Source organism: Mauremys reevesii, linkage group 21 (assembly GCF_016161935.1).
Source record: "Mauremys reevesii isolate NIE-2019 linkage group 21, ASM1616193v1, whole genome shotgun sequence".
In the NCBI taxonomy this organism is placed as follows: domain Eukaryota; kingdom Metazoa; phylum Chordata; order Testudines; family Geoemydidae; genus Mauremys; species Mauremys reevesii.
The window spans coordinates 4,464,474-4,483,688 of record NC_052643.1 but is presented as its reverse complement, the minus strand read 5'-3'; the positions used below and the strand labels follow the sequence as shown (position 1 = coordinate 4,483,688).

Below are 19,215 nucleotides of genomic sequence, written 5' to 3'. Positions count from 1 at the left end.
CTCGGAGCAAAATTTTATGATGGGAGTTATAAAATCCTGAATATTATATTGGAAATGCTGCCACAAGCTTACCTACAGCAGCACAGTATTTATGGACCTAGAAATGTCTATATAAAATAGAGGCCCTATAAATCCACACCGCAGCAGGCAAGGCAGGAAAAGTCATTAGTATTGAGGAGACATCAGTCGTGCTAGGAAACTTCCAACTGGCCATTGATACGAAGACGCCTTCTTGGGAACCTGGGGCCCAATCCAACCAGTCAATGGAAGTTTTTCCTGTTGAGTTTAATGGGAGCCTGGATTGAGCTTGGTATTTTGAGAAGAAAGTGAGGTTAAGGAACAGGACTCGGAACCGGATTCCAGTTCCCAGCTCTGTCACGTTTAGAGCGGGCTGGGAATTTTTCAATGGATTCCCCCCCCCCAACAAATACTGATTTGCTGAAACAAGATGTTCACGAACAGGGTCGGGTTCAAGGAATTTCCTGACAAAAAAAAAGTGAGAATTTTTTCCCCCTCAAAACGGCACCTTTGGACATTTTCAAAATGGAAAAAAAAAAAAAAAAAGTGTGGTTTTCCGGTTAATGACTTTTCATTTGGAAATTTAAGCTAACAAGATTGGGGGAAAAAGTCTAAAAAGAGGGGAAAAAAAAGGTTGAAATCAAAACAAAATATTTCAATTGACCACAAAGCTTGGGGGTTTGGTTTGCAAATATCTGAGATTTGGGCTTTTCGACCCAAATTGAGAAAGGAAAAGATTTTAGACTCAATAATATTTGCAGGTGGAAAAACCATATCCCACCCGGCTCTAACATGTCCTTACTGAGCAACATTGGGTATGTCACGTAGGCACTTCTGAAAATGTCACCTTCAGTGACTTAGGAGCCTAAGACACTTTTGACAATGGAAAGTCAGTTGGGGCTTTTCAAAATGTTACCCTTAGTTTTGCAGGGTCTCACTTCCCTACCTGTACAACGGAGAGAATACTTTCTTGCCTCCTTCAGGGACTATCTCTTGTAATGTGTACATGTAGCACCTGGATTTTAGGGTTTCACCTGGCCACTGGCAGGTGTCAGGAAGAGATTCCCCCCCTCCCCCAATGTATTCTGGGAAGGTTTTTTTTTTAAAAATCTCCTTCCTCTGCAGCATGAGGGATGGCCGTGGCTAGAGCTAGGACACTGGGAAACTGGGCCAGGACTCTGCGGTGGCATCGAGCGTGCTGTGTGAGTCTTGTTTACTTTGGTCTGATTTCTGGTGTTGGGTTTTGTGAGAGGTCTGGGTGGTGGTGATGGCCTGTGATATACAGGAGGTCAGACTCGATCTAGTGGTCGCTACTGGCCTTGGACTCTATGACTATGAACAAGGTTCAGATGCCAGCCGGGACCTCTAGGTCGTGTTATAATACAGACCGTATTACCTGCTAGAACTTCCAGATGAGGCACTCTCCATACCCAACGAGCGTTTACAGCCCACAGACCATGGGGTAACTGAGGGTAGAATCATTAAGGCCGGTGGCTGGATCAGATCAGAGAGTTTCCCCAACGTGACTTTATGGACGTCAACTCTCAATCTTTGCCTTAACTTTTTTTTTTTTAAATTTAGGCTTTTAAATTTGACATTTTGCATGAAAAGAAACCAGCTCTTATTAGAATAACGAACTACTATGGATTTTCCCCTCATTCGTTCCATTCAATTTGTTGTTTCTTCTGTCCAATTATGGGAATCAATGTAGCATCTCATCTCCCCTGCGAGAGAACCTGCCACATTTTCTAATGCCTCCATCGCCTGGAACATGTGTTCTTATTAACGCTTGATTTAAATATGCCCTCCAGCCTCTCCCTAGTGGAGGAGAGGTCCAAGAAGGTTGAAGTGGGATTGTTTCCTCATATGCTTCTTTCCATAAGACACCCGCATTGGGATTTTCACTAGAAACATTCAAAAAAACAAGGAGCAGGTAGATCATTCCAACTCCAGCCATAGGGAAGCTAAGCTTGGAATGACCACTCCAAGGTGCACCATGGTCTCCCAAGGAGAAGTTGGTTTAGGTGGCTACTGTATATATATTTATGCAGGAAAATTAACCCCTTGGGTGTGATTAATGAACTGGGTTCCAGCAGCACCTAGAGGCTCCAGCAGAGATCAGCGCCTGATTAGGCTGTTGCTGTACAGATACACAGTAAGGGACAGTCTGTGCCCAGCAGAGCCTGCAACCAGGATAGACCAGGCCGATGAAGGATGGGTTATCACAGAGGAGCAGCTGAGCCACGGAGAGATTAAGTAACACGCCCGAAGTCACACAGAAAGGGGAATTACAGCTAAGCTCCCCAGGGCCTTAGCCCCAAGCCTATCCTGCCTCAAGGCCTCCCCAGCTGTACCGTCCACAGGATGAACTCTGGGATGGCCAAAAGAACCATTCTCTGGCAGGCAAAATCCACTGCACTCAGGTGGTAGTTTGAGGACGCCGGCTAATGACGCAGGCTGGCACGAGGCGAACGGCAATTGCCAGGAAGTCGTTTGTTCTTCCTTACCACCCTGCAGCTGCCCTACCCAGAAACCCAGACTGGCACCAACCCCACTCTCCTGAACTCACTAAGAGAGGGCACTTTTTTCTTCTTCCTTTCTGACCATTTTTTCAAAGACACACACACACACCCTTCCTAAAGGACAGAGTGCACGATTGCCTGAGGCAGGATTCAGCTGGACCTAATCAAGGTTCCAGAAGCAAAAAAATAAAAAAATCCCAACAGTACTAGGCTCATTTCTCTTTCCATCCAGCCAAGGATCTCAATGGGCTTTGTAAATGTTCATGATCCCATTATCACCCCCCATAGGGAAACTGAGGCACCGCAGAGCAGTTGAGTGACTGACTCAAGGAACTCGGCGGCGGAAGCAGAAATAGAACCTGAGGCATGTACCGTCGTCACGAGATTGGCCTCCCTTTCCCCCAAATGACCGAGGGAAAAACCGAAGCTGTCCCAGTCTGTTGTTCCGGTGCCTGGGCCAGCTTTTCAAGTCACGCTGATGAGTGCTTATTGCTAGTGAAGAGAGGTCTGCTTTTCGGAGGGACTGAGCACCTGCAGCTTCAACTAAAACCAACAGAAGCAATGGGTCCTCAGCATCTCTTGGACATCAGGAGCCTAGATACCATGGTGATGGGTGGGTTATGGCTAAAGGAGGAAGTAGGGTTGCATGATTCATGCGTTAACCCGGGATTCAGAAGACGCAGGCTCAATTCCCTGCTCTACCCCTGCCTTCATGGGTAACTTTGGGCAAGTCACTCTCTTTGCTGCAATTCCTCCAGCTGTAAAAGGAGGGGGACAATGCTTCCTCTCCCCCATGCCTTGTGTATTTAGACGGCAAGATCTTCGGGGCAGGGCCTGTCTCTTATTAATGCGTTTGTACAACACCTAGCGTGACAGGGGCCCGATCTCAGCTGGAGCCAGGCGGGCTGCAACACAAAGTAACAAATGAGTGATGTCTGCATTCCCGAGGGAGAGCTGCCTACCCAAGGTGACCGAGCAAACCAGGCAGGGATTGGGCAAGATTATTGCTGAAGCATAAGTTGGGAGCTGGAAAGAGACTTGTTAGGTTACCTCCATCTTGCTCTCAACCAGCGTGGGATTTACTTGCCCTGTGGTTTATCATCCAGCACTTTGTCCCATTCATGAAAATACAAGAGCCGATTACACAGCGCTCCGTCAAATTCTATTTATACCATAACCAGAGGGGGGTTTGCAGAGATGCCATTATACTTCTGGTGGCTCACGGTCGTCATAAGAGAAGTAATAATGTGGGTAAGTGACTGTTCAGCTGCTACGGGGAGGAGGAAGCTGTCAATACGCAGCGCTAACACAATGCTGTACATCCCCAAACTGCAGTAGGAGCGTTAATTAACGCAACGCCGCCCAGGGAGGAAGGTGGGCAGGTGTCATCCACGTTTAGAGATGGGGAAATTAAGAGTAAGTGGCCTGAGTTCAAGGGGTGCTGGGTCCCCAACTTCAGTGGGAGCTGCAGACACTTGGCACCTCAAAGTCAGCCATGTCACCGATGACCTAAGGCCACCCAACAAGTCCATGGCAGAGCTAGGGTGAGACCTCATCCTTCCACCCAGGCGCCTGTAGCTGACAGTGCTTGTCTAAGACCGGAGAGGTGATACAGACCAGTCTGCAACCCAAATCCTTTTCAGAGTTGCTGCTTCCCAGGAGAAAATCCCCCATCCTGTACATATGGCCGACGTTCTTTGTTCCCAGATGTATACCTTGACATTTAGCCATACCTAACACGTATCGCTTCCTGGTGCCCAGCTTATCAAACAATCCAGATCAGCGACCTGCCTCCTTCATTATCACTCCAACGTGTGTGTCGGCTGCAAACTTTATCAGCGATGATTTTGTGTTTTCTTCCAGGTCATTGATAAAAATGTTCAATAGCGTAGGGCCAAGAACTGATCCCTGCAAGGTCCCACGAGAAACATACCCATTTGATGATGCTTCCCCGTCTACAATTTCAGGACCCAACTAGTTAGCCACAGAACACCTAGCAAGCCATTTGTCCAATTTCAGTTTCCAACTGTCCCCCTGAGTTTGTTATTTTCATTAAGAACGAACCGAGAGTGGAGAGAAGGACTTAGTGGAGGAAAGTGACACCTCGAGATCCTGCACCCCAGAGGCCCGAATGTTGGAGTTCTGCCCTTTTGGTAGCTTTGCAACCTTCCTAAAACGATTTGCATAGCATTACCCAGCATGCCCCACACGGAGACTCCCCCCACCCCCTTTTCGCAAAAGGTCCCAACCGGCTCATGTCATAAATAAGATAGGAGAGAGAAAACTAATACAGCCTCGCAATGCATTATTCATCCCCGGCCCCATTGTTATGGCAGATTTACAGCCGCTAATACATGCAAACTAAGTTTGGGCACTAAATGCAAAATTTAAGGGCGGGAGAAGAGACTATTCAACACTCCCTCCTTAGGCTGAGCGACAAGGAGAGCTTTTGCCTTGGCTCCCATCTCAGACTGGGTAGCGAGAGGCATTGCTAGCTCTGGGGTGAAAGGCCAGCTAGCCAACAGTACTAGGTACCGCTACACAATAATTGCCAGAGCTGTAGGAAGGTCATTCACGTAGGACAGCGAAAGGCAGGTTAACTTCAGCCCTATCACTGCATTGCCGGACTTAAACTCGGTGTGGTCTTAAAATCCCCCTCTCCTCTTCCCCTACGATACCACAGCCAGGTTCTTGTTATGGCCGGCTGCTTTAGAGGAGCCCTTTGTGCAAGGTCATCCCTCAGCTTGCTCTCTGCTAACTACACCAGCCCCAATCACCAGGTCTGTCTGCTTTGTCCACAACAAGCTGCACGTTTCCTTCCAGGCCGGCTTGCACGCATGGAACGTGCCCCCTGGATCTGCCTGTAAGACCATGACTCCCCACCTGCTGCCATGCCTACAAGAAAGCCAGATAACGAAGGCTACACTGGGTGGGTGCACGTGTGCATCTCTCTGTTATGCAGACACACCATTGCAGAACCTCAGCTGGTGTCATCTGATACAACTTCAGTGACCTCCCTGGAACAGCAGCCGCTTACGCCACCCTCCCTCGCTAGTTGTCACGTATTTGGGACCATCACGCATTGTTAGCTTAAGTCGCTGAGAACTCACCACTACCCTCATCCTTCCTCGTGTGGTTTGTCCATCTTTTGTCGCATCTTCTCTTCGTATCTGATGGGATCTTCCGGGCAGGGACCCTGCTGTCACTTATGTGCGTAACGGAGCCCTGATCCTCTCTCAGGGTTTTATACTGCCCGTCGCCACGGCATCCAAGCCCCTACTGCATAGCCCAGCACAAATGGTAACTCATAGTGACCTCCTCGCCGGCCCCCCAACGCTCTCCTCCCACACGTCAGGGCTATACAGAACACCACCGCTAGAAATCGTCTTCCTCCCTCAGGGTTAGGGCCCCGTCACCCTCCTCAAGCCGTTTGCTGGCCTTCTCCCGCTCGCTGCATTAAGCCTCCTCCTCACACTGCCTCATATCCCCGGCCTTGACAAGGCTTGGTAGCTCCAGCCCGTTTCCCTTCTCCGTGCAGAAAGGGTGTTTGGAGATTTCCGCTCTGATGAAGAGCCCCAGCGGGGGCTAGGGGGAGACCTGCCAGAGATCATTTGGGGATCCAGACCCACTCAGAAGCCTCCTGCACCCTGCTGAGGTGCCCAGGCGGAGCTGTGGAGCAGGGGGCACTGCTGGGCTGGATGGAGGCGTACGGGCAGGGCTGTGTGCGTGGCCTGGCAGTGGGTGCTGCCGGCCAGAACTGCCATGCGTTGCCGGAGCGGAGTGCAGAAAAGTGCCTACGTGTAGGGACGCAGTCCCCCTTTTGGCGTCAACGCCAACTCCTTCCAGCGTCGGTCCAGGGGAGTTAGAAAGGAGAAGCCGTGGCTGGAAGAGGGAACGGTGCAACCCTGAATCCGCCAGGACTGGGGGCTGGTCCGGCACATGAAGGGAAAGAGGCAGAATCACACGTGATCGGGGGGCGACGTGGGGAAGAGAAGTTCTTGGCGACACACAAACACACGTCTGACAGCAAAGAGCATCTCCGGAGAACAACGCTGACGATTGTCCTCGGCCTTCAACTCCGGCTGCCGCACACTGTGAAGCGCCGCAATTACAGGTAATAAGCGCCCCCGGGTCACCCTCCGTCTTCCTTGAGAAGAGCTTCCCACCCCCACCCCGGGGAGGGGTAACGGCTGGCGAGACAGAGCGTGTGTGATGTTTGCGGGGACTGTCATTAGCTGGAGCCAGCGGAACGAAGCCCATTTCCTGTTCAGTGGCCAGCAGGAGCGGCTCGCTATTAAATATGGATTGAGTTCACCTCGGTCCCGTATGGAATGGAAATGGGACGGCGGGTGCAGAAGGCCGGCTCCCCCCGTCCCGCGCACACCTCCCCTCAACGTTTCCATTTCAGCTGGGCTGTCGACGTGCGTGTCTTAGAGACTGCTCCCCCGCCCCCACCCAACTGCAGCTCACCGGCCCCTCCCCGTGTGGGGATCTCTAGCCCAGTGTAAAACGCAGGCTAAAGGCGGTATTGATCCCTTTTCAAAGGCGCTAGCACATTGCTGGTCTTAAATCACAAGAGCGAAAAAGCCAGGGGCTGCGGCTTGCCCGGCCAGGGTGTTATACAGTCGCCGAGGCGAGGCTGGCAGCTCAGACCGTGGCCACCCTAGGGACCGGATCCTCAGCTGGGGGGGTGGGCCACTAACGCCAGTCGAGTGACATTGATCAACACCAGCTGGGGATCTGGGACTCGATTCTTTTCTTCCAGCCAGGGCTGGCACCATGGAAAACGGAGGAAGCAGGATCTGGCGGATAAGACCGGAGCTGAATTTCAGAACAGTCCCGCCTGTAGCTGCACCACCTCAGACGAATCACTTGGCCTCTCTGCCTTTGGCTACGACTACACGACCACTTATGTGGGCAGAACATGTGTCGCTCGGGGGGGTGACTAAGCCACCCCCGGAGTGACGTCAGTGACACCGACCTAAGCGCTGGTTTAGACGGCGCTACGCTGGTGGGAGGCACTCCCACCGTTCCTGCAGGGGCTGGTTAAGTAAACGGGTGAGCTCTCTGCCATCGGTAGAGCGGCTACACTAGGGAACTCGCGTCAGGGCAGCCGCCTCGTACAGCCGCGCTGCTGGAAGGTCTCTAGTGCCCCCCGCTGTACAGTTGCGATACGCCCCCCAGCATTGCGGGGGTTACAGTGCATTTTTCCTCAGAAATGGGACACTTCGGGCTCCCATCTCATCTCCAAGGCCCCACCCTCCAGTTTAGAAGTTTAAACAGAGACAGGAGTGGGGATAGAGGGCAGGGTTCTACGCGCGGCCCCTACAAACCTCACCGGGGACTGGGGAGTCAAGCTGGCTTCTCTCCAGCGCTCCCATCCTCCCTGGTAACCGGGGCCAGGAGGCCAAAATTATTCCCTGGGTGGTAGCTGGGCAGCCCCCATGCCAGGGCTGGGTTTGCACAGGCGTACCTGAGGGCTTAAAGGGCTTAAGGGGAAGGAAGGAAGGAAGAGGCTGCAGGCCCCTCTCCCAGAGCCAGGCTGGCTCCTTAGGGGTTCACGAGAGCCTTACCCAGGTCACCAGCCTGAGCGGATGCGACCGATTCTGCCCAACGGACACGCTGCCGCGCAGTCATTTGACAGGAGGTATCCGGGGGGAGGGGGTGCGATCCGGCGGTCAGCGGCTCAGAGCCCAGGCGCGGCAGGTCCGGCGCCTGAGTTAAAGCGGCCAGTGCAAGGCTCTCTACTGGAGGAAAGGTCTTACAGCAGCTGCAGAGACGCACGCGCTGTGGGGAGTTTGCCCTCCAACGCAGAGGCGGGGGAAAAATAAAAAGCACCATAACGATGCCGCCCAGCCCATCGTCAGCTGGAAACTTGTACTTTCGCCCCATTGACTAACGAGCTGCAGCCACACAGCTCATCGGGCAGGAGGAATCCAGCCGAGGGCAGCCTGGCTCCCACCGCAGAGGGCCTGACCCATCACCAAGGCCGCCCCGCTCTGGGAACGAACGCGGGTCCCCAAGTGCGGGCTCCACCTCACCCTGAACAGCCCCTCGCTGGTGGAGCGTCGCCGGCAGCTCCCACCAAGAGCATGCACAGGCCAGGCGAGGGACTCAAACGGCAGCCTGCCAAATCCAGGCCCAGCAGGAAGCCTCTGAAGTGGCCTGAAATGCCAATTTGTCCCCCACGCTTGGGGCCCATCCAATCTCCGGGCCTGTGTCCCGGCTTGGCTCAGAGCGGAGCCCAATGACCCCTCGCCAGGGGGCACTTGGCCTGCTGCCAGCTACATCCGAGACTTGAGTCTGCAGCATGGCTACGGGGTCCCCCAAAGTTGGCCAGGCAGTACCAGCTGGGGCACGGGGTGCCATGAGCTCTGAGGGGCAGGCAGGGCACATGCCCTGGTGCTTACTGGGCATTGTACGGCACTGGGGAGTCTTACAGGGCTGCCGCATCTGTATTGAACCGTTTCAGAGCCAGAAAGAGCAGCACACTATAAAAGTCTATTTTAAAGCCTCTGCTTCTCCGATACGCCAACTCCCCAACTCGGGGGACCTCTGAATCCCACCCCATGCCAGCCCTTCCAGCGAGCCCCACTGCCTCCTGAACTCGGCACTGAGCTCAGCACCGAGTCCTTTGAGCCTGTCACCTTCACGTGGGCCTTTATAATCCCCACCGCTAGGGCTTTCCAAGCACCTGGCCTTTGTTAAACCCACACTCCAGCCGAACGGGCTTCTGCTGGAGCGGAAGGAGAGATCGCCTTCAACCACTCGTAGTAGTAGATCCCTTATCCTCTCTGTGGGCCGGGTTACTGCAGGTATCTGTAGGATGGAAATGCCCAGAGACCAGCCAGGCAGAGGACCCCCCTTTTGTCTGGCATTGTTCAAGACAGTTCACACTCACTGCCAATGGCTTAGACGCCGCCCCGGCCTTTGGGTTTGCCAAGCCGAGCTTCTGACCATCTCTTGCCACTTCGACCTGTGGAATCACTAGAACACGAGGGTGCCCGGCCCATTCGCCCAGACAAGTCGGGGCCGGCCGATGTGTCCCATTCAACCAGCAGATGGTTAACTTGTCCCCGCCGGGGAGCTGGCGGGCAGGGGAGGCTGGTTAACGAACAGTGCGCCCCGGCGCTCTGATGCCATGCGAAGCGAGCATGCTCCCCCCGCACGGCGAGGGACATTTCCAATCAAATCGCAGCCCATTAGGTGTGAGGCGGCAGAGAGGCTGGGGCACACGCAGCCTGGGAGCAGCCCATCTCCATCTCCATAATAGCATGGGAGCGCACCGAGGAAGGCCACGGCCGGCCGGAGCGCGGGGAGCGCTCAACCGAGAAATGCACCGTCGTTAGAGGCCTGCTATTAGACAGTGGGGGAGCGGGCCTGGGATGGATGTGCCCAGAGAACGCCTCCAGCCGCAGCAGCTTGTGCACCGCGACAGTGGCACGCAGTGGCCAGGCAGGGCACTGCCCGCAAATCCTGCCTTGGTCTTTCACAGGTGAGGCCAGCTGAGCCAGCCACAGAAAGGGTTCTCTGCCATCTTTCAGGGGGCTGGCTCGCCCTTCAGGCATAGGGGAAGGGCTGCCCCCATCTCCAGGAGCCCAGCCAGTCACTGCAGACGCACTGAGGGCCCGTCTACACTTGAAATGCTACAGCAGTACAGGGGCATCAGTGTGGACACTGCCCAACGCCGGTGGGAGGGCTTCTCCCATTGCTGTAGTTAATCCACCACCCCGAGAGGCGGTAACCAGGTTGACGGAAGAATTCGTCCATCTGCGCAGCACTGTCTATGCAGGGATGCATGTCAGCTTACTTATGTCACTCAGGGGCGTGGCTTTTTCACACCCCTGAGCGAGGCAGCTGGGTTGATGGCCAGCCCCAGGGGTCTGTCTACACTCCAGTTGGAGGTGTGCCTGCAGCACGTGTAGACGGATCCGAGCTAGCCTTAACTGAACTCGCGCCAACAACAAGAGCAGTAAAACCACGGCAGCACAGGCTGTACCAGCCGCCTAGGTCCCAGAGTAGGTACCCAAGCAGCGAGCCCAGCCTGCCGCCGCTTCAGAGCGACTGGTATTTGAAGTTCGCTAGCTGGAGCTCTGGTCTGCAGACACACCCGGAGGCACTCGAGCAGTGGCCTCTGGCTGAAGCCTGGGGTCCGGCCAGCTGGCTCCTGAGGGAGTGGACTCTGCAGAGCTCTGCCCATCCTGGCTGAAGGAGCATCTGGGATGAAGTCAGCCAGTCCCACTGGGTGCAGAAGATGCTGTGTGCACTGGGGCATACCCAAACAAACAGCAACCCCCTCCCACCCCCCAAATACATTCCAGATCCTTTAGCCAGGCAGCATGTCATGCTGCCAACCTCCCCGCTCTCTGCCAATCCACCCTCCCGCAGCCGGTCCTCACCCACCACACTCCTTGAGCTGCTCTGTCCTCAGGCTCCTTCCCTGCGTAGCTCTGGTGCCTCACACGCGAGCAGGAGCACCGAGAGCACGAAGCTCCACCCGGCCGCACGCTCCCACGGGTTCTGTGCCCGCTGTCCGAGTGCCGCTCAGAGCCCCGGCCAAGGGGCACACAGCCAGGCTGCCCCAGGCACCGGCCTCTTCCCTTGCAATCGTTCCGGCCTTCACTCCGCAGGGCGCCAAAGCAAGTAAGGAACAAGCCTGAGACAAAGGGCTCCTGGAAGAGCGTGCAGGGTAGGCCGGGCTCGGTGCGGAGTGGCCGGAGTTAACACTTGCCAGCGCTAAGGATGAGACGGCCCTAGGGCTGCGTGGGCAGGTGGGCTAAAGCCACAGCATCCCCAAGGAGCAAGAGGCTCCCCCCAGCATGTTCAGCCATCACACCAGACCCTTACCCCCCCACCCCGGCTGCTCACAGGGTGCAAGCAAAGCTCACCCCGTCCCAGCCACCTTCCGCATCTCACAGCCGGAGCAATCTGTGCGCAGCCACGCAGAGAGCACAGGCCAGAAACTCGCTGGGACGCCCCACGCAGACGCAGGAGTGGGGAGAGGAGTCGACACCAGGTCAGTGTCACACTAACAGGAGCCTAGGCCAGGCCTCGTCTGGGCCAGCTGGTCCGTCACCCGGCACGGAGATCGAGGAGCTGAGAGAGTACGTGTGGGGAGGGTGGAAGGGAAGGAACCCCCACCCCGAAGGAGGTTGGAATCCTGGCACCCAGGCTTGCCCATGGCAAGGGGCACTGAACCACGGCAGTACCTGAGCCTGCAGGGTGGCAGCATCCAGCACGGTGACCTGGTTGGCACAGCTGGCCCACACGGTGTCATCCAGCGTCAGCAGGGTTCGCACCGGTCCGGTCCCCACCTCCAGACAGGTGGGCTGCGCCTCGAGGTCCCACAGCCCCCCTGCAGAAAATAAAAGGAGAGCAAATATCAGAGACCTGTCATCATAGACCAGAGGAGGAAAGGCCCCCTGGAGCCAGATCTCAGCCCCCAGCACCTAAGGCTTTACCCTCAGGAGTCTCTGATCAGACTGATCCCCAGCTGAAACCCAGCCCGGGGTGTCTCATACTACGACCATGGCAGACCCACATTTCAATAGACAGCTGGAGCCTCACTCCTGCACCATCCCTCCATCCGTTCACCAGCTCACCACTCCCTGGGACACCTGCAGCCGTTGTTCAATGGTAAGTAACTGCAGGGGGAAACGCGCGGCACACAGCTACTTCCAGGAGCGCCAGCCACTGAAAAGTGGCAGGATCCCCCCCAATCACCCACAGAACCCAGGCCAGGCCTCCATGGACCTGAGTTTGGAAGCTCCTGCCTCCTCACCCCCCCCCCAGCACATCCACCCCCAGGCGGAGGCATTTCCCCCAGCTGAGGGGAAGAGGAGAGAGCTGGCCTGCAACAGGAATTCGGGTGGCTGGCTCAGCAGGGCAGCAACGTCTCTTTCCCCTACGAATCAAGTCTCACCTGATGCCTCCACATTCTGAATGCGGCAGCAGGAAAACAAGCGCAGTTCTCTTCCCTGCAGCCCTGACAGCATGCACGGTCTATTTATAACCAGGCTGGCAGGTGCGGGCGAGGGGGGATGGCGTGGGATTGCTCACGGAGAAACACAAAAATACTGGGGAGCACGGTGCAAACGCCGTCTTTTCCAGCCAGCGGCGGCTCCCTTGCCACTCTCCCTGAACTTGGGCGGCAGCCTCAAGGGGATTAACTCTCTTTCCTCTGCCATCCCACGGGCATGGAGACCAGATCGGGGGGAAGGCTGAGTCAGGTGGCAGAACTTGGCTGGCTCGCGGCCTCCTGCGCAGAGCACCCTGGTGCATCGAACAGGCTGTTCCTCGCACAAGACCCATCACATTTCCCTGCCTTTGCGGTGATTATTCCAGCCTTGCAGCCCTTCCAACTGCCACTTAGCTCCGTTTGCTAAACGGATCCAAGGAGCAAGGTGGGGGGTTCTCCAATGGGACAGGAGGGAGCTGGGCACAGGGGTGCGAGGGGATCACAGTTCACATGCACAGCAGCGCACATCTGCCCAGTTAGAAGCATGTCTGCAGCGGCGGCAGCACCATGCAGCTCTTTGCACCGGAGCTTTGAAGTGCAATTTAAGAAACGGGCCTTGGCACACGGCTGCGCGGCGGCTTTCCTCCCGGGCCCTTCAGCACTTCCCCGTGCTAGGCCCGGCCTGTCATTAAGAGGAACTGAACTGCCTCGGCTCTTTCATCAGGGCATCCCGCGGCGCCAATTTCCCCACAAAAGGCGCGGCAGGAATGACCTTTCCCACCCCTAGTATTTTCTGAGCGGCGGCCCCTGCTGCAGGTTGACCCCTCTTGGCACCTGCCTGACGTGAACCATGAAAGGATCCCTTTGCTGCCCGACTCCCGCCCCGCAGCGCGCACGACTCTACAAACGGCTGAAAGAGTCGGAGGCAGCGGCATCTCTTCTGGGGAACGGGGACGCTCAGAAAGCTCTAATTAAAGCGACGAGGTTACGGATTAAACTGGAGACCTGAGAAGAAAAGAGCCGGGACGCCGCCAATGGCGGGTGGTGCAGCACGGGGAATCGGGGCCTGCTGCCTTCGGGGGGTTCTCACTGTGGTGCCGAGCTGGGACAGAAACCCCTCCTGCGGCAGGGCACACATCGGCCTCTAAGGTCGGGTCACTTAATCTGAGCTGTACATTGCAGGCCACAGAACCATCCCCACCCACTCTAACTGGTTCAAGAAGGAACTTTACCCAGCCCCCCCCCCATGGGTAGCTTATTCCTAGACTCCCGACTTCAAGGTGTCTCACACCTTCCTTCCTTCTGCCGTTGGTCCCCATCAGAGACAGGACCAGGATCAGTGAGTCTATTTGAGGAAGCATGGGCAAGTCACTTGAGCGCCGGGCTTCTGAGAGATCTGAACTGAAGCCGCCCTGCCCAAAGGGCTGATGGGCCCTCACAGCCCTAGACTTGGAGGAGGTTTGGGCAGCTCAGCTCCACATCCAGTCTGGAAGAACCATTCCCCGCTCAGTGCCCGTTGCTTCTCTGGACTCAAAGGGGAAGCGCTGCAAGTCTGGGGAGGACACGCCGTTGTTCTTCAGATGAAACAGAGGCTGAATCCCTGCTTTAAGCCCCAAGCTGAACTCAACCCGAAGTATGAAACCACGAACCAGCACCTCCACGGCACTGCGGCCGCGAGTCCAGGCAGGATGTTTCCAGCTCAGGTTCCTCAACGCCTTTGGGACATTTCCACCAGGTCATTTTTATTCACTAAATCTCTCCCCTGTTCACGCACACAATTAGCTGCTCCCCAACTTGTCATTGACAATAATCCTCCGCCCACCGCTCAGTCAGGAGCATTGTCTCACATTCGACACCTTAAAACTCTCACCGTTTTCATTAGACCCAGGTCAGGTCGTATGGTTCATTCCCTGATCAGATACGCTTCGCTTCTAGCCAGGTTCCTCATGCAGTCGCGTCTGCAAAGGCTTTTAATGCCCGGAAGGAATCCGGCATTCAGAGCCCAGGCCTGCACTGAAGCCCATAGAAACGTAGGATTGGAAGGTACCTCCAGAGCCCAGCCCCCCATTGCTGAGGAAAGACCAAGAACCAAACAAACCTAGACCAGCCCCGACAGGCGTTTGTCCAACCCGTTCTTAACAACTTCCCTTGGAAACCTATTCCCGAGCTTAACCATCCTTGTCGTTCGAAAGCTTTTCCTGACATCTAACCTAAATCCCTCACTGCAGATTAAGCCCATTACTATGTGTCCCACCGTCAGCGGATATGGAGAACAATAAATCACCGTCCTCTTTAGAACAGCCCTGAAGACCATCAGGTCCCCCCGCCCCCAGTCTTCTTTTCTCAAGATAGCACAGGTCATAGAATTTCACCCCGTCGTTCCTGCCGCGAAGGAAATTTTTCCCTGCTATTGAAGTGACACTACAGAGCCGATTAATTTGCAGCTGAACTACGGAGCATCTTTTCGAAAGATCCAATTTGGATTTAAAGCTTTAAAGTGATGAATTCACCACCACCACTTGCTAAGCTGTTTCAGTGGCTAATTGCCCTCACTTAAAAATTAGCATCTTATTCCCCAAATGATTTTTTTTTTAAACTGCAAACTATTGGATCTTGTCATGCCTTCATCTGCTACATGAAAGGGCTTCCTAATGGCAGATCTCTTTTCCCTGGTACCTGTAGTTTGTAATCAAGTCAACCCTTAGCCCTCTCTTTGATAAGATAATGATCTTAATCTATTTAAGTCTCTCCCCGCAAGGCCTGTTTTTCAAATCTCAGATGGTTTTTTGGAGCGCTCCGAGCCCTTCTGCAATATTCACTTAACATCGGCTGTTCCAGAAAATGTGCGATTTCATTTGAAGGAACAACAGACCAGTGACTTTCAGCCTAAGAATCTGCAAAAGAATTTATGGAAATATTTCTTCTTGACTTATTTACCCAGCCCGCATCAGGTGCTTCACACCAAAAATCTCTGCAGAAGAACGGAAGATAAGGACTGAAAGCAGCCTGGTCAGCCACCGAGCTGGAACAGATTGGCATGGCTCTACTGACTTCAGGGGCGCTACACCAATTTGTGCCAACTGGGGATCTGGCCCAGAGACCCCTGAAAGAAACTATAAATAATTTTTTAGGGCGGAAAAGCTTGAGATGCTGGCGTCCCACAAGCAAGAGGAAGGGAGGGTAAACCGATGCTTTGCTAATTTCTGCCCGGCTGGTCAAGGAGAAGGAATGGGGAAAAATGGAACAGAAAGAAACTTAGCAGCTTCCTGAAGCAGCGGCACAGAAGATGACCGCGGCATGTGTCGAGTAACAGCGCGGTGACGTATTGTCACAAACATGACACACACGGTTCCCATACGGCCCACAGAGGAGCTGCTGAGGGGGAACGCACCGGCGGAGAGAGGAAGGGATCCCCTAACGCTCACCGGCCGCTATCAACGAGAGCATTGGGGTGCCCGGGCCGAGGGGAGAGCCATTCTGCGGACACTCAACCCAGACTAGCTCTTACCTCCCTCATCCCCGATTTCTCTGGCTTCCCAGGCAGCCTTACTGGTCTCACTAGGACCCCGTGCCCCTGACACGTGCCACCAGCTGCACTGACAAAGGCAAAGCCCCTTTAGCTCAGCTGGAAAAGGGACATTCCCACCATGCTGCACTCCACCATTGGGAGCCCACTCCCAGCGCCACCGCACGAGACTTCCAAATTCCCGAGGCCGAGCGATAACCAGAGCCCTTTGGGGACGCCCAGGGGTTGCTCTTCTGAGCCCAGGCACGTAGCAGACGAGGGATCGAGGACTCTGTCGGCGTCCTGGATTGCACGCCCGCCTTTGGCCAGTGGCCGGGTCCCGAAGCCTTGGGAAGGCTGGACTGCCGAGCTCCATGTTAAAGCCAGAGGACAGGGATCAGCAGCGTCCCACCATCTGGGATCATACTGCAGCTCAGGAACTAGCCTCCCTCTCTGTAACTCCACGGTCAGTGCAGCCACGTTCCCGCACACGCTCCTTTCTCCCGGCCCCGCTGCTTTAATCTGTCCCGGGAGCTGGGGGCGTCCGACCCTCTGCTGTTCTACACGGTCCCTGCCTTCCTCTCAAACGCCCACCCAAGCCAGAGCCCGAGCACGGCTCTGCCCACGGACTGGGGCGCTGCTCCCGTGCGAGCCTGGTCCCTTTCAGGGGATACCGCGGTTCGTGGAGGGGCAGAGGGACCCAGGCACATTACCAAGGTCTCTGCACAGACTTGCAGGTTCATTCAGGCTCTTTCCTGCCCTCTAGTGGTCACACAGGGGTATTTCCTAACCCGGCGAATATGGGTCCCCCAGGAGCAGGAGAGGGGAGCTCCACAGAGCATCCTCCCCCATGCCTCCCATAACGCCTCCGGGCTTCTCAGCCCCCTGCCAGTCCTACAGCAATCGAGATCCAGCCCCTTCCCTCCAGCGCTGCCAGCGAGAGTCACACTAGGACAAAAAGCAGCTGCCCCCCCAACAACTCTCTAATCTTCAGAGGCTCCAGATGCAGCCCGAACGCTGGCATAAGGCGACACACACAACCGTCACTGCCTCACGGAAAGCCTTGTAACCGCATCCACGGCAAGGTCAGAGTTCCTCAGGGGCCATCACCTTTGGAGGCACCCGCCTGGGGGCCCAGCCATCCCCAGGCGTATGTAGTGACCCGCGCTATGTGCTGGCGGTGGTGGGAGAACATCCGGCATTCAGCTCCAAGCCACAGACTTCTACACCTGACCTACAGGAGTAGCTCCATCCCCTAGCAGCAGCAGCAAACTGTTCTCCTCCAAGTGGGCCTGGTCCCTACACTGGGAGTGGGAGGGTCAATAATTCCAGAAGTCAGGAGCTGACTTTAGCCATGGAAATCCCAGCAGGAATGAAGTCTCCCTGGGCTCATCCACCTGACACCCGGCTCACCTCTGCTGAGAGGCAGGAGCAACAGAGCGGCCCGACTTTAACGGCATCCCAGAGAAAAGCAGCGCATGAATAACTGAGGCTCAGATTAACTGGAAGAGCTGCAGCAGGTGCATTGCAAATCCCTCGCTCTCTCTCTTCTTATGGCCTTTCTTTGGCTGAGAAAGCAGGCAGAGCGCTGGGTGAAAGGGGGCACCCGGCGACGGAGCAGGGTGGAGAGTGCACCCTCATGGTGAAGATGGCGCATCTCCCCGGATATCACAACCACCCACTTCCCATCCATACCACGCCTTGCAATCAGGACCCTCGGGATTCCCGCAGACACGGGATTCTTCCCCTTGTGCCAAGGAGAAATCCCCTTCCATGTGGGGTGAACCAAGGTGTGTTTGTGACTGCCGCCCGTGCACCACAGCCATGGCACCAGGACATCCAGGATCTCTGCACTCCAGTGACCAGAGCCCCCCGCCTAGGGGCCATGGCCTAGGCAGACGCCACGGGGGGCTCCTGGAGACTGGAGCCCATGATCCTCATCTAGTCAAGCCCCTTCCAGCAATGAGACAAGGCCGGGTTCACCTCTGGAAGCGGGGCCCACGTGAAGTGATGCGGAGCAGCTCCACACCAGCTGTTGGCTGTACAATGGCTGAAGGCAATGTCCGAATCCAGCTGCCAGCCAGGGGGCTGAACACCACCCGTTGACGCATCAAGCACCTTCATCTCTGGCTGCTGGACTAGTCGAGGGGCTCACAGGACCGGGCCCCACCGCTGGCTTAACAGGATGGGAACCACCCACATCGGTGCAGTTTATATGGTTGGGCCGGGACAATGAGACGGAGACCTCGAGTTTCCACCTTGCAGATCCTTCCCGGACACGGGAGACCAGGTGACAGACCCTGGGTAGGGCTGACTGACCTCGGCCTGCCGTCGCTGCGCTTTTCACGGACACAGATTTGTCCTGCCAAGATTTCCCATGGCTTCAGCAGAACATTAAAGAGAGTCAGAGAGATGAATTGGTAATGAATGACACTGCGGGGGCTTTTGTTTGCTATCCCTGAAAGGCTTCCGGAAGGAATCTGCTCCCTTTATAAAGTCAAAGAGGATTTTGCAAAACCACCAGCCCTGAGAACTCCAGGTGCATTCCAGAAAACAGCCAGCCTGCAGCCTCTAAAGACCCTGCACCTCGGAGAGAAAGGAATCCAGGCCCCCTCCCCAGAACCCCAGAGCCAACAGGTGCAGCTGAACTGATCCCAAAACACGAGTAGACAGGCCCGAGCCGCCTTCCGAAGCCAGGCTGAACAGCCGTGCACCAGAACTCCAGAGATCTTCACTGGAACCCCTGCAAACCAATGCCACGCGCTCCCTGTGGGTGCCATACCAGTCTGCTGCCCCTTTCACCCCACGCCTGGGCAGAAACCAGCCAAGAAAGTCACTCCTGTCCTTCCACCCGCGCCACCCTCCCAGCCCCTCTCCACCCACCTTTGGCTATTAAGGGTAACCCCTTGCACTAGAAACAGAAGTGAAGGGGGCACAGTGTGGCAGGTCATTAAAGCCGGGCGAGTCCCAGGGAGCCGGATCCCCAAAAGAAGCAAAGCCCAGCAGCACGGGAGGAGGTGGAGATGTCTCAGAGCAGGAGAGGAGCAATACGCAGAGCTGGAGCTGAGAGCTATTCGCGTTCCGTGCAGTGCAGAGAGCCAGGTTCCCTACCGTATTTATCCAACGGAGTGAGAGCTCCATGAACCCTGCAGATATGTGCATGTATTTACATTCCCACACACTCCCGCCTGCCTGGGAGATGGCTTCCTTTC

At 55.6% G+C, this 19,215-nt stretch overlaps 1 protein-coding gene across 7 annotated transcripts in view; it reads right to left on the bottom strand.

The window, feature by feature from the left end:
- The window catches only part of ARHGEF10L (Rho guanine nucleotide exchange factor 10 like), a 159,716-nt gene that overhangs the window by 23,080 nt on the left and 117,421 nt on the right, over positions 1–19,215 (bottom strand). For all 7 annotated transcript variants that reach the window (XM_039509009.1, XM_039509008.1, XM_039509011.1 and 4 more), the window contains one exon: positions 11,750–11,895. In XM_039509009.1, the coding sequence (XP_039364943.1) occupies positions 11,750–11,895 (146 nt within the window). The remainder of the gene's footprint in view (positions 1–11,749; positions 11,896–19,215) is intronic.